Source organism: Phocoena sinus, chromosome 1 (genome assembly GCF_008692025.1).
Source record: "Phocoena sinus isolate mPhoSin1 chromosome 1, mPhoSin1.pri, whole genome shotgun sequence".
Taxonomy (NCBI): Eukaryota; Metazoa; Chordata; class Mammalia; order Artiodactyla; family Phocoenidae; genus Phocoena; species Phocoena sinus.
In genome coordinates, this window is record NC_045763.1 from 119,994,324 (window position 1) to 120,010,815 (window position 16,492).

Here is a 16,492-nt window from a genome sequence, read left to right on the forward strand (position 1 = left end):
CAATCCCACTTCTGGGTATTTATCCAAGATAGTTAAAATCAGGATCTTGAAGAAATATTAGCACTCCCATGTTCATCGTAGCATTATTCACAACAGTCAATATGTGGAAATAAACTAAATGTTGACAAATGAATGGATAAAGAAAATGTGGCCTCTACATACAATGGAATATTATTTAGCCTTAAAAAAGTATACTTTGCAATATGCAACAACATGGATGAAACTTGAGGACATTATGTTAAGGGAAATAAGTCAGTCACAGAAAGACAAATAGTACATGATACCAATTATGTCAAATTCATAGAATTAATGAGGGGAACAGTGGTTGCCAAGGGCTAAGGGGAGGAGAAAATGGAGAGTTAATCAACAGCCATAAAATTTCAGTTAAGCAAGTTGAGTAGGTTCTGGAGATCTGATCTACAACATTATACCTATAGTCAACAATAATGTGTTGCACACTTAAAAATTTGTTGAGGCATGAATGGATTAAATGCTCCAACCAAAAGACACAGGGTTGCTGAATGGATACAAAAACAGGACCCATATATATGCTGTCTACAAGAGACCCACTTCAGACCTCGGGACACATACAGACTGAAAGTGAGGGGATGGAACTAGATATTCCATGCAAATGGAAATCAAAAAAAGCTGGAGTAGCAATACTCATATCAGATAAAATAGACTTTAAAATAAAGAATGTTACAAGAGACAAGGAAGGACACTACATAATGATCAAGGGATCGATCCAAGAAGAAGATACAACAATTATAAATATATATGCACCCAACATAGGAGCACCTCAATACATAAGGCAACTGCTAACAGCTTTAAAAGAGGAAATTGACAGTAACACAATAATAGTGTGGGACTTTAACACCTCACTTACACCAAATGACAGATCATCCAGACAGAAAATTAAAACGGATACACAAGCTTTAAATGACACAATAGAGCAGACAGATTTAACTGTTATTTATAGGACATTCCACCCAAAAGTGGCAGAATACACTTTCTCCTCAAGTGCACATGGAACATTCTCCAGGATAGATCACATCTTGGGTCACAAATCAAGACTCAGTAAATTTAAGAAAATTGAAATCATATCAAGCATCTTTTCTGACCACAATGCTATGAGATTAGAAATGAATTACAGGGAAAAAAACGTAAAACATAGAACCACATGGAGGCTAAACAGTATGTTACTAAATAACCAAGAGATCACTGAAGAAATCAAAGAGGAAATCAAAAAATACCTACAAACAAATGACAATGAAAACACGACGATCCAAAACCTATGGGATGCAGCAAAAGCAGTTCTAAGAGGGAAGTTTACAGCTATACAAGCCTACCTCAAGAAACAAGAAAAATCTCAAGTAAACAATCTAAACTTACACTTAAAGGAACTAGAGAAAGAAGAACAAACAAAACCCAAAGTTAGCAGAAGGAAAAGGTCAGAGCAGAAATAAATGAAATAGAAACAAAGAAAACAATAGCAAAGATCAATACAACTAAAAGCTGGTTCTTTGAGAAGATAAACAAAATGGATAAGCCATTAGCCAGACTCATCAAGAAAAAGAGGGAGAGGACTCAAATCAATAAAATTAGAAATGAAAAAGGAGAAGTTACAACAGACACCACATAAAGCAAAGCTTCCTAAGAGACTATTACAAGCAACTCTATGCCAATAAAATGGGCAACCTGGAAGAAATGGACAAATTCTTAGAAAGGTAAAAGCTTCCAAGACTGAACCAAGAAGAAATAGAAAATATGAACAGACCAATCACAAGTAATGAAATTGAAACTGTGATTAAAAATCTTCCAACAAACAAAAGTCCAGGACCAGATGGCTTCACAGGTGAATTCTATCAAATATTTAGAGAAGAGCTAACACCCATCCTTCTCAAACTCTTCCAAAAAATTGCAGAGGGAGGAACACTCCTAAACTCATTCTGTGAGGCCACCATCACCCTGATACCAAAACCAGACAAAGATACTACAAAAAAAGAAAATTACAGACCAATATCACTGATAAATATAGATGCAAAAATCCTCAATAAAATACTAGCAAACAGAATCCAACAACACATTAAAAGGATCATACACCATAATCAAGTAGGATTTATCCCAGGGATGCAAGGATTCTTCAGTATACACAAATCAACCAATGTGATACACCACATTAACAAATTGAAGAATAAAACCATATGATCATCTCAATAGATGCAGAAAAGGCTTTTGACAAAATTTGACACCAATTTATGATAAAAACTCTGCAGAAAGTGGGCATAGAGGGAACCTACTTCAACATAATAAAGGCCATATACGATAAACCCACAGCAAACATCATTCTCAATGGTAGAAAACTGAAAGCATTTCCTCTAAGATCAGGAGCAAGACAAGGATGTCCACTCTCACCACTATTATTCCACATAGTTTTGGAAGTCCTAGCCATGGAAATCAGAGAAGAAAAAGAAATACAAGGAATACAAATTGGAAAAGAAGAAGTAAAACTGTCACTGTTTGCAGATGACATGATACTATATAAAGGGCATCCTAAAGATGCCACCAGAAAACTACTAGAGCTAATCAATGAATTTGGTAAAGTTGCAGGATACAAAATTAATGCACAGAAATCTCTTGCATTCCTATATACTAATGATGAACAATCTGAAAGAGAAATTAAGGAAACACTCTCATTCACCAATGCAACAAAAAGAAAAAAATACCTGGGAATAAACCTACCTATGGAAACAAAAGACCTGTATGCAGAAAACTATAAGACACTGATGAAAGAAATTAAAGATGATACAAATAGATGGAGATATATACCATGTTCTTGGATTGGAAGAGTCAACATTTTGAAAATGACTATACTACCCAATGCAATCTACGGATTCAATGCATTCCCTATCAAATTACAATGGCATTTTTTACAGAACTAGAGCAAAAATCTTAAAATTTGTATGGAGACACAAAAGACCCCAAATAGCCAAAGCAGTCTTGAGGGAACAAAACGGAGCTGGAGGAATCAGACTCCCTGACTTCAGACTGTACTACAAAGCTACAGTAATGACAATATGGTACTGGAATAAAAACAGAAACATAGATCAATTGAACAGGATAGAAAGCCCAGAGGTAAACCCACACACCTATGGCCACCTAATCTATGACAAAGGAGGCAAGGATATACAATGGAGAAAAGACAGTCTCTTCAGTAAGTGGTGCTGGGAAAACTGGACAGCTACATGTAAAAGAATGAAATTAGAACACTCTGTAACACCATACACAAAAATAAACTCAGAATGGATTAGAGACCTAAATGTAAGACTGGACACTATAAAACTCTTAGAGGAAACATAGGAAGAACACTCTTTGACATAAATCACAGCAAGATCTTTTTTTGATCCACCTCCTAGAGTAATGGAAATAAAAACATAAATAAACAAATGGGACCTAATGAAACTTAAAAGCTTTCGCACAGCAAAGGCAACCATAAACAAGACGAAAAGACAACCCTCAGAATGCGAGAAAATATTTGCAAATGAATCAAAGGACAAAGGATTAATCTCCAAAATATACACACAGTTCATGCAGCTTAATATTAAAAAAACAAACAACCCAATCCAAAAATGGGCAGAAGACCTAATAAACTTTTCTCTACAGATAGCCAAGAAGCACATGAAAAGCTGCTCAATGTCACTAATTATTAGAGAAATGCAAATCAATACTAAAATTAGGTATCACCTCATACCAGTCAGAATGGGCATCATCAGAAAACCTACAAACAACAAATGCTGGAGAGGGTGTGGAGAAAAGGGAACCCTCTTGCACTGTTGGTGGGAATGTAAATTGATACAGACACTATGGAGAACAGTATGGAGGTTCCTTAAAAGACTAAAAATAGAATTACCATATGACCCAGCAATCCCACTACTGGGCATATACCCAGAGAAAATCATAATTCAAAAAGACACATACACCCTAATATTCATTGCAACACTATTTACGATAGCCAGGTCATGGAAGCATCCTAAATGTCCATCGACAGATGAATGGATAAAGAAAATTTGGTACATATATACAATGGCATATTACTCAGCCATAAAAAGGAATGAAATTGGGTGATTTGTTGAGACGTGGATGGATCTAGAGACTGTCATACAGAGTGAAGTAAGTCAGAAAAAGAAAAACAAATATCATATATTAACGCATATCTGTGGAACCTAGAAAAATGGTACGGATGAACCAGTCTGCAGGGCAGAAATTGATACACAGATGTAGAGAACAAACATAAGGACACTAAAGGGGGAAAGTGGTGGAGGGGTGAGGGGAGTGGTGTGATGAATTGTGTGATTGGGATTGACATGTATACACTATGTGTATAAAATTGATGACTAATAAGAACCTGCTGTATAAAAAAATTAATAAAATTCAATTAAAAAATTAAAAGAATAAAAAATTTGTTGAGGGAAGGTCATATTAATTGTTATTACCGTAATAAAATAAAATTTTTAAAAATATTGCAAAGTACTTCTTTGTGCCTACCTCATTGTGCACATATGTAAATATTTCCCTATGGTAAATAATAAGTGGAATGTATGGATCAGAGTCTATATATATGTTTTAATTTAAATTATCTTTTAATTTGTATACCCAGTGGCAGAGTATGAGAGTATCTATTTCTCCACACTACTGCCAAATTTCATAGTTTCACACAAAATTTTTGCCAATCTGATGGATAAAATTGGTATTCAACTACTGCTTTAATGTTTGTCTTTCTGATTCTAGTGAGGTTGAGTGCTTTTAGATTTTTACCGACATTATATATTTTCCTCTGTTAAATGCTTTTAATTGACTTGGCCCATTTTTCTAGTGTTTTTTTAAAAAATGATTTATAGAGGTTATTTATTTATACCAGAGAAATACATACACATTGTTTTGTTCTAAAATTTCAAATATTTATCTTAGCCTGTTGCTTCTCTATTAAGTTTATGATGTCATTTACTTCAAAGATGTTTTGAATTTTGATGAAAATATTTATCATTCTTTTCATTTGTGGATTTTGCTTTCTATGTCTCATTTATGCAGGTTTTCCTTTAGCTCACAGCAGATTCTCAAGATTTTCCAGAAATAATCTTATAGTTCTATTTTTACATTTCGGGCTCTTTATTTTTGTGTCAGATACCTTTATTTGTTTTTGAAAATGCTATTGAATCATCTGAAACTTTTCACTGATTCTAAATGCCCCTTTTCTCATATAGAAAGTTCCCACTTATATATGAGTCTTTTCTTGTGTATATGAGTATTGTCTATTCTCTTCATTGTTCTATTTATCTATTTCTTTGTCAATCCTGTATTTAGAGAGGCCTTTCCTGACCACCTTACCTGAAATAGCCCTCATCCATTCTCCATCACATTACAGCATTTTATTGTCTTCATGGCAGGTATATCTCTTTAGGTTTCTTATTTATTTACTTGTTTGCTTGTGTATTATAAGCTCCATGATGACAGGGGTCTTCTCTGCCTTTTTTAGCACCTAGAACAGTATCTAATAGGCTTTCAGAAAATAGTTGCTGAATGAATGAATGAAGGCCAATGACTTTTTTATTTTTAAGGTTTGAATAAATTTTTTGTCAAAGGAATTTGCACTGTTAACCAAAGAAGTGGGTAGAGAAGGACCTTTTATCTTCTTGAAATTCTTCCATGTATGTTTATGGATTCTATTCACATGTCACATTGCTTAAATATTGAACCTTTGGAAAAATTCATTCAAAGAGGCAGAAAAGGGTGATGTCTGTTTATTACAAGCTTTGGGGATACTTCCTTTTAGGGTATGGAATTTGGAATAGCCAGATAGAATCACTGAATATGTGGCTCAAGACAATAAGTAATTCATTCTGCAACTATTTATCCAGCACTCTGGTAAGTGCTGGGAATGCAATGGTGAGTAAAATAAACATGGAGCTTATGGGGGTGCAGACACTAATAAGACAACCACAACAATGGATATACAATTATAAACTATGATCATTTCTATGTAGAAGAATTATAAGATTCTCTCAGTGCCTGTACAATCAAGGGGGTAAGGGAACATTTCACTGAGGAAGTAACCATTGAATGGAGATTTGAACCAGATGAAGAGAGGAATGAAACTTTTTAACAAAGGCCCTAAGGTGGTAGGAAATGAAAGAAAAAAATGTAAGAAGTCTGAAAGTAGCTAAATAGAAAGGTTGAGCAGGAGTGTAGCTCTGGTGACGTAGCAGAGGCCAGATCAAAGGAGAGTGTAGTTTTTTAAGGAACCTCCATACTGTTCTCCATAGTGGCTGTACCATATAACCCAGCAATCCCACTACTGGGCATATACCCTGAGAAAACCATAATTCAAAAAGACACATGCACCCCAATGTTCATTGCAGCACTATTTACAATAGCCAGGACATGGAAGCAACCTAAGTGTCCATCAACAGATGAGTGGATAAAGAAGATGTGGCACATATACACAATGGAATATTACTCAGCCATAAAAAGAAACGAAATTGAGTTATTTGTAGTGAGGTGGATGGACCTAAAGTCTGTCATACAGAGTGAAGTAAGTCAGAAAGAGAAAAACAAATACCGTATGCTAACACATATATATGGAATCTAAGAAAAAAAAAAAGGTTCTGATGGACCTAGGGGCAGGATGGGAATAAAGACACAGACCTACTAGAGAATGGTCTTGAGGATATGGGGAGGGGGAAGGGTAAACTGGGACGAAGTGAGAGAGTGGCATGGACATATATACACTACCAAACGTAAAATAGATAGCTAGTGGGAAGCAGCCGCATAGCACAGGGAGATCAGCTCAGTGCTTTGTGACCACCTAGAGGGGTGGGATAAGGAGGGTGGGAGGGAGACGCAAGAGGGAAGAGATATGGGGATATACGTATATGTATAGCTGATTCACTTTGTTATAAAGCAGAAACTAACACACCATTGTAAAGCAATTATACTCCAATAAAGATGTTAAAAAAATAAAAGGAGAGTGTAGTATAATGACAAACAAAGACAAAAACAAAATAAACAACAACAAAAGGACCTAAGAGGATTTTAGAGTAATACAAACCCTGGGTTCATGTATGAGTTTTTGTGCCTATCAGCTGTGTAACCAGATCAGTTTTAACCTCTTCCTCCTCAATTACCTTACTGATGAAAACAAACCTCATTGGGTTACTGTGAATATTACATGAGATAGCCCTTGGCACGTGTTAGATATCCATGGTACAGTTATAGTACTCCTAGGTTTGTTAATGGTTCTTTTGTGTTTGTTAGCTGCTGGACACCCTAGTTTTAAAAAAACAAACAGAAATAATCACTGGTATTGGAGATTCACAGCCTGCAACCAAGTAAGAGTTTCCAAAAGGAAATTCAGTCAACACTTTTTGAGCAACTTGTGAATCCTTAGTTCAGTTAAAAACTGTTTTTGAGCACCTCCTTTGTACGAGATATAATGTATTCTTTTGGAGATACAAGAATGAGTCATTTTGAAGCTAATGATTAAATGGGTAATTTTATAACAATGTTATGGAGGATCTAATAGAAGCAAATTCAGTGTGTGAAGGGAATGAGGTGTAGGAGACAGTTCTTAAAGAAGGAACCACTGGGGAAGGTCATGGAGGGGAGAAAGTAATGGCCAAGAACCCACAAAGAAGGTGTCATGAAAGAGAATTGTAGCACTCTTCTTCAAAAGGCTGCTAAGAGAGGGTGGTTACCCAAGGCAGGGCTCGCAAGGCTGAATGGCTGCTCACAAGGAGCTCAGATCTTTGTAGAAGGACATCCTGGATCATGGTCACGGGTTAGTGCTAGACTACAGCCAAGATCAATGTCTCCAAGGTCTGCCTGTGTGTTTCTTTTCTGGGCATGTTTGTTTGTGGCCTTATTTATAGAAACGCAGTGTTCCTGCTGCTGGCAGTGTGTAGGCACTGAGACATATTTTATCTCTCCAAATCAATGCCATGAAACTATGGTCATCACCCTTTTGTGGTCTGTGGATCACTTGCCCCTGCCCCCTACCGTGATGCCACTTTAGTCTTTTTGTATTTGATTAGTTTCTGGCTCTATCCTCTTCAGGCAGAACTATCTGAATACCTATTTTTTTTTCTTACCATTTTGGGTGGGTCAGAGTTCTACTACCTAGAAAACATCATAGAAAGCTCCTGTTTCCTCAAAAAAGTGTCTTAGCTATGTCATCCTATTATTTACTCTATTCCCATTATTGCCCATTAAAATCTTATTCATCCTTCAAGAATCTGATCAGATGCTGATTTCATCATGAAACCTTCTCTGATCACTCAAGCTTAAAGGGATTTTGTCTCCCTTTATAATTTTGTTTTACATATTTTTCCTAACAGTGGATCCAGTGTTTGTTGACTATTAGTGTTACCTGGAAGAGAGTTTCTTTTTTAAATAAACTTTATTCTTGAACAGTTTTATATTTACAGAATCATTGCAAAGATGGTACATAGATTTCCTATCTACCCACTACCCAAGTTCCCCTATTATTAACATCTTACATTAGTGTAGTACATATGTCATAGTTAGTGAACCAATACTGATACATCATTATTAACTAAAGTCTCTACTTTATTCAGATTTCCTCAGTTTTCCCCAAATGTCCTTTTTCTGTTCCAGGATCCCATCCAGGATGTCACATTGCTTTTAGTCGTCCTGTCTTCTTTGGCTCCCTTAGCTGTGTCGGTTTCCCAGACTTTCTAGTCTTGGGTGACCATGGCAGTTTTGAGGATTATGTGTCAGGAATTTTGTAGAATTTCCCTCAATTGGGATTTGTCTGATGTGTTTCTCATGATTAGGCTGGAGTAATGGGGTTTTGGGGAAAAGACCACAGAGGCTAAGTGCCATTCACATCACATCATATCAAGGATACATACTATCAGCGTGACTTAACAAAGTTGATGCTAACCTTGATCACCTGGCTTGAGGTGGTGTTTGTCATGTTTCTCTACTGAAAAATTACCTTCTCCATTTCCATACTGTGCTCTGAAGAAAGCCACTGTGTGCAGCTCACACTTAAGGAGTCGGGGGTGGGGAAGTGAGAGGGGTGGTTATGCACCACCTCTTTAAGAGTAGAGAGTATCTATATAATTATTTAGAATTTTTTTGCATGAGAAATTTGCCTATTCTCCTCCATTTGTTTATTCAATCATTTATTTATATCAACATGGACTTGTAAATATTTATTTTATATCTTGAGTTATAATCCAATACTACTTGACTCATTTTGTTGCTTAAGTTGTTCCAGCTTTGGCCACTGGGAACTCCTTCTGTTGGCTCCGTGTTCCTTTGCCATATCCCCATTATTTTTTATTTTTTATTTTTTTCTCGCGGTACGCGGGCCTCTCACTGTTGTGGCTTCTCCGGTTGCGGAGCACAGGCTCCGGACGCGCAGGCCCAGCGGCCATGGCTCACGGGCCCAGCCGCTCCACGGCATGTGGGATCTTCCCGGACCGGGGCACGAACCCGTGTCCCCTGCATCGGCAGGCGGACTCTCAACCACTGCGCCACCAGAGAAGCCCTCCCCATCATTTTTGTGTATGTTTTCTCAATTTGGGGCACTAAAAGATTCTCCAGGCTCATCTGGCACTAAAATATTCTCCAAGATCATCATATTTCCTGCCCCATTCCTGGAATTAGCAGTTTCTCCAAGGAACCCTGGTTCCTTTTATTGGAGAATGGTATTAGAAGTCAAGATCTGGGTACTAGGTTTGCTCGTTGCTATTGGGGTGTCATTGTTTCTAGACCCTCTTAGCTTATATAGCGAGGAGATAGATATATGTGTGTGTGTGTACTAACCTGTGTGTACACATATCTATAAATATTTCCATATGTGACCATCTATATCTCTATTAAGCTAAATGTGAATTCATGCTGATGTCTCAACTCTAATCCACTAATAACATGGATTATTCTGGGGGAGCTTAAAAATATAGAATTTCAGGTACCATTCTAGAGCTAATAAATTAGGATAAATATTGACCTTACGTCTTTTGAAAGGCAAACACGTTAATGTCATTGAATGTTTTTTTTGATTTAATACTGGAATCAATATTAAAATTATGAAAAAACATTGTAAATGTAAGTTTTACTTTATCACCATTCACAATTTGGGTAAGTATTTATCTTACTAAAACGTTGTTACCCACCTATAGTTTGGCTAATTTTAATTCCATGAGTATATGATCTAATAGAGTTTGAAAATTCTTATATTACATAACTATTGAATGTCCCAGAGTTTGAAAATTCTTACGGTATATGACTATTGAATGTCCCATTCAAGTATTAAAATCCATGATTTAAAGTTCTGAATATAGAAATAAACACTGTAAGAACACAAAGATGCAAGTTGTGTTCATTCATGTTGAAAGTATCTGCCTCACTCATTTCCTCTCCTTCTCTTTCTTGTTTTCTTGCATTTTTGGTGGGCTGCAGGCTCCAGTTCCAACACCATCTTCTGAGATGATCCTGATTCCCAGAATGCCCTCGGTGCTGCTCCTGTTGCTGCCTATCTTGAGTTCTGCAAAAGCTCAGGTTAACCCAGGTAACACAGCCATTGCTCAGCCCCACGCTGGAAGACAGCTGAACACGCAAGCCCATCAATGTTCATCTTGGGAAAGGCACTGCTAAGGGGCCCAAAAGGTCATTCTTCCCTCCCTGTTTTTCCCTCCATGGTGAAACCTGGCCATAGCAGGAACAGAAATTACTATACTCTCTCTATGACATATTGTGAAAGGGCTTCTTATATGGAGTAGGGTAGAATAAAAGGAAAATTTTTTAAAATGGGAGGTGGAAGAAACAAACATTTGCTTCTGCATCTTCTGGGACACCGAAGGAGAGAATTTTTAGATGCCTTGTAGAAATTCTGCAGGTTGGTTTTCTAGTTATGTTTGGCTGTCCAAGGCCTGTATTTTACTTGGATGTCATGTTATGTTTTGGGGACCCTGGTCTTGTAGGATCTCAGGCAGTTTCTCTTTCCTACAGGGTGTGGCCATGCTCAAAAATAGGTATGTTAGTCCCCTTCCCCCAATTTTTTAAATTACATGTATATTTTAACTTTAAATTGAAGTATACAGTTGTATCACTTGTCTATTACCATCATAATGCCACTTAACAACTTATGCAAAACTGGTGATTTAGTCTGGTCTTTGTTGGACTATTCTTCTGGTCTCTTTTGGATTCATGCACGTATCTGGGAGTAAGCTGGTTATTGGCTCATTGAGGATGGCCTTGGCTCTGACAACTGGGGCAACTTTGCTGTGCTCTCTTCCAGCAGATTAGTATAGATATGTTTTAATGGAAATTGCACAGCAGTGAGAGCAGAAAGGGAAACATGCAGCATGTTACAAGCCAGTGCTTGAGTCATGTTCTCTGAGATATCATTGTCCAAAGTAAGTCACGTGGCCAAGCCCAGAGTCAGAGTGGGAGAGCACAAAAAATTACACAGGGAAGGTCTGAATACCTTCAGGGAAGGGAAGGGTGAAGGGTTGAGGTCATTTTTTTCATCTTGCCACAAATATAAATATAGGAAAGTAGATATAGCATAAGTGCTCCATTTGATGAATTTTACAAACTGAGCACATCGATCTAAGCGGTATCCAGCTTAAGAAGCAGAGCTGTACCAGCACTTCAGAAGCTCTCCTCACACTCTCTTTCAGTCACTTTTCCCCACCCTCACCCCAAAGGTAGTCATCATTTTGTTTTCTAACAACATAAATTCATTCTTCCTGGTTTTGTACTTTGTTTAAGTGGAGTCATCTTTTGTGTCTGGCTTCTTTCATTCAATATTTTGTTCATGACATTCATCCATATCACTGCATGCAGTTGGTGACTGTCTCCATTGTTGTATATTATTATTTTATTTGAATATTTTATTTATTCAGTCTACTGTGGATGGGAATTTGGATCATTTCCAGTTTGAGCTCATTATGAATAAAGCTTCTGTAACCCTTCTTGTAAAGGTCTTTTGATAGAGGTATATAGTCAAGTCAAAAGACTTGAGTATATACCTAGAAGTGGCTTATATGTTTCATATAATCTGTTTTTCTACGTGTGGCCAAAGAGTTTTCCAAAGTGATTTTACCAATATACCACCCCATGGCAGTGTATGAGCGATCCAGTGGCTTCATTCTATATTTGGATTCCTGAGGGCATTTTCATTTCCTCTTCTTCATATAGCATGAGTGTACATTTGTGAAATGCTCACCTTACTACTTTCTTTTAATAAGCTTAGCTGGTGTATCCCAGATCTGAACTTTGACACCATTCTTTCATTTTTCTGCTTTGTATTCCTCTCACCTAGTTGAAGTCTGGTTGCCTCCTACTACATTTACCAAGCCCAGTGTCATTCTCCCTGCTTTGGTCTCCAAGGAAGAGTTGCTGTGAATGCACAGGATGGTAGGATGTTTTGGTGCTTGGCACGCTCATAGAGACTGGTATGACATGAGGCTATTTAAATGACTAAACCAAAAGAGCTAGCCATCTGTGTTTGACAACATCGCTGTAGCCCTGGAACAGAAAACAGGCTGTTTGAAGACAGCAAGCAGTTATCTTTAAAACGTTTTCCCCCATTCCTGGCATCAACTATTTCTGCTGGCTCTCTCTGCCAAGGAAAAAGAAATAAAGGTCTTGACTTGCAAAGATCTTTACAGGAACATGGAATATTTGAGGTATGCTGAGGGGATAATACTTCCCTCTACCACTTCTTGTATTTTACCAAGTTAAGCGGGAGACAAGCAATGGGAAGCAGTGAGTCTAGTCACAAAGCTTTGGGCTCATGGAGGCTTAGGGCTCGCACACACTGATGAACTCAGAGTAGGTACATAATAAATGCATGTTGATTTAAGGATGACTTTTCAGAAGTCCTTATTGGTGTCACCGAAGGACTGAAAGTAATAGAGTAAATTATTGGCCAGTTAAATTTTCCCCACAGGCTGGCCATTTGGTATAAATAGATGAAATGTTGGAGTTAAGTCAGGAGAATTGGGTAGTAAACAAATCTTATATACAATCTATTGTTAAATATTGAAATATGTTTTAATGGATTATTAAGTATAAATATTGTTTGGCAAATAGTAACTGAGCTAAGCATTAAATTCAATTAATATATAAAGTCTAAAACAAACACTGATTTAAGCTCATTTTGAAGATTTCACCATGGCCATTGGTCAGTGAGCCTTCTGTCTTAGTATGACTTATTCATAATAAGGATATTGAATATTTAAAAGTATCAATCTAGACAAAGAAGCAGAAGCCAACAGAGGGTGAATAATGTTGCTATTTAGAGAAATTCTCTACAATTGAGATCACAAGTGTCCTACAGTTGCCACCTCCATGGAGGCTGCCGAGTAGTGCTAGCGTGATACAGGTCAAGGCATGAGGGCAGTTGGGCTGGTGGCTCACTGCTCTGAAGCACTGGGGTTTTGACAGTGGCAGCAAAGCAGGTAGTGGGTCAGGTGATGTCAGTAGCATTTCCACACAGTATATCCTTGTAGCTTGTTTTACACCTAATAGTTTGCACCTTTCGATCCCCTACTCTCCCCTCTGGTATTGCCCCTCCCCCCTTCTCTCTCCCCTCTGGTAACCACTAGTTTGTTCTCTATATCTGTGAGTCTGCTTCTTTCTTGTTATATTCACTAGTTTGTTGTATTTTTTAGATTCCACATATAAATGATATCATACAGTATTTGTCTTTGTCTGACTTATTTCGCTTAGCATAATGCCCTCCAGTTCCATTCATGTTGATGAAATGGCAAATTTTCATTATTATTTATGGTTGAGTAGTATTCCATTGTATATATACACCACATCTTCTTGATCCGTTCATTTATTGCCTCCCTTGGCTTGGTCTTAAATTATTTGCATAACACTGCTAAGTCATTATATTTTTCTTTGTACTTTCGTAATCCTTTCACCAGTAGTAAAATGAAGTTGGATTAGATAATGTATGAGATCCTTTGTCACAAACCTACTATGATTTAGTGGTATGGGAACTTTACTGCCCATATTGGAAGATATTGCTAGGCTTTGGGCTTGGAAACAGGGTCCCTGAACTTGCATGGCTATTCTTTGTAAGAAAGACCATTTGTCCCCAGCTCCCTGCCACTTCCCAGGCTCAAGGATCTAAAGTATGCACTTCAGAAGAATCTTGCCTTTAAGGCTAAGCACATAAGAGATAGCTGATGAATATTTTTACAATTTAAATCCTAAAATGCTCCCTAGTGAGAGGTTGAGTCCAGAAACCTCGCCCCAGCCTAGCCTGCAGGAGCTTCATAGTGCTACTAGAAGCTACCTTCTCTAGGGCATCTTTTTCTCTACAGGTGGGTCCAAGAGGAAGCCTTTTAGACAGAAGAAATAGCACAAGCAATGGCTGGGAGAGAGAGAGAGTACACATGCAGGGTGATGAGCAAAGGACCCAATAGCGCAGTTTTCCATCCTCCGGAAGGGTCCGTGGGTCAAGAACCCTCTTTCTTAACTTGGGCTGGGGCTACTGGACTTAATAGGAGAGCCAAGGCTACCTCCATGGGAAATGGACACCTCTAGACTCCACAATGAAGGACAAGAATACTCCTGGCTATTGAAGTTGTTTGATCAGTCACCAGGGTCAGGCTCCTTCAGAATGTATAAAACCGGTGTTTCAGTGGACATTAAGGGTCCAGAACCTTGTGGAGTTCCAGGTAGGAGGAAGTAATAGAAGTAACCTTGTTATTCTGAAAACCTAGTCCTGAAAACCTGAAGTCCTGAGTACTCACTCAGCCACCTAGATCACTGCTGTATGTGAAGAGCACAGGGGCAATTGTCCCCACTCTCCTGACTTGGCTTGTGACAACTACTTGTGGTTGGAAAAGGGAGAAACACCTCTTCTCCCCAACAGGCAACCCAGGCATTTAGGATCCATGGTACAGAGCCAGGGCAGGGCAGTGCTGGGACTTCCCACTTCCATCCTGGATTTTCCCCTCATAGGAAGCAGGCAACTTGCTAGCAGTTCAGAGCTCTGAGGTGGGGCAGTCCTCCTTTGGTATCTAGAATATTCCCACTTTGAAAGGAGGAACAAAGACATTAAGGGTTTGAGATTCAGAGAGGAGTTCTCCTCCTGGCTCCAAATTGGTTTTTGGTTCATCCCTGTGGTTTTATTCTTTCCAGCATCAGTCCTGCATTCAGTGAGTTCTTAGGGTCTAGGGACCTAGAATCCTAGGCTATTTATGCTACAATGAACCTTAGAGATATTTAAGTCCTTCCTTCTCATTTTACAGATAAAGGAACTGGGTGTCAAAGGGGGTGAATGATTTGTCCATGACTGCACACACAGCTAATGGCAAAGCAGGGACCCCCAGCTCCTGTCTCCCAGCCCCAGGTTTCTTCCACCAGACTACCCACTCCTCTGGGAGCCATTTGAGGAAATGATCTTTCTCTAATAATCACGTATAACTGGGCAGCCTCATGGTTTCCTTTCTGTGACTTCTGATGTACATTTATGGGGGTGAGAGGTAATTTGGGTTTGAGGGACAGCCTGAAGCCAAGGAATAGGGTAAGACAACAGGATCCTATAGAGGTCACACTTGGAAACTCGCTCTTGTTAGCACACTCAGCAAGCGAGGCTAGAGCTAGCAGCCCTTCAGGACCAACTCACCCTTGCAAAGAAACCAAAGTACTGGAGATGCTATGGTGCTTTCTGCACAGAGTTGTCCCCTTCTCCCCACTCCCTCGTCTCCCACCAAGGCTGATACCTGCTACATTACCAACACACGTTTCCATACTGAAAAATCATTTCTGTTTCCCAGGGTCCTCATTATTCATTTTCTCCAGAGATGTGCTGAGAGGGTTTATGGGGCCTCAACTGTTAATCAGAATGTGGTGCTAGTTCCAGGTTTCTGAAACCAGGCCTGAGGTGCTAAGGCTGTGTGTTTGTACGTATGTGTACATGTGTACTTCATATGGCTTGAGCAGGGCCCTGGGAAGGCACCTCCTGGGTTGAATTTCTCGTAAGTGAGCAATGCTAGCTGCTGCCCAGATTGGCTCTTTCTTGCTTGTATGTTTGTTTGTCGAGTCTAGCCTCAGGGTGGCCTTTGGTATCCTTCCTGCCAGTAAAAGGATCTCTCTCTGGGGATAACAGGAACTCATTTGCCTCTTAAGCACTCTTAGTTGTGCCAAATGGGGGAAAAGAGAATGCAAATTTTGAAGAATACCAACTAATATTTAATGAGCACTTAATATATTCCTGGTACCATTCTAAGTGGTGTCAACAAATATAATCTTCACAGTCATCTTATGAAGTAGGTGGTATTGTTATTCCAGTTTCCCTGAGGGGAAATTGAGGCCCAGGAACATTAGGTAACTCAAGATTATAGACCTAGCCAAGTGGCAGAGCTGGGATGTGATCCTCCTCCGGGGAGCACATTCTTGACCTCTGTGCTCTACTGCCTCCTGGAGTGTTAGACTCATT

General features: G+C 38.7%; 1 protein-coding gene across 7 annotated transcripts in view; it reads left to right on the forward strand.

Annotated features, from left to right (window-relative positions):
• The window catches only part of DDR2 (discoidin domain receptor tyrosine kinase 2), a 164,803-nt gene that overhangs the window by 91,586 nt on the left and 56,725 nt on the right, over positions 1-16,492 (forward strand). For all 7 annotated transcript variants that reach the window (XM_032632706.1, XM_032632715.1, XM_032632725.1 and 4 more), the window contains one exon: positions 10,486-10,594. In XM_032632706.1, the coding sequence (XP_032488597.1) occupies positions 10,513-10,594 (82 nt within the window). In that variant the 5' untranslated portion in view covers positions 10,486-10,512. The remainder of the gene's footprint in view (positions 1-10,485; positions 10,595-16,492) is intronic.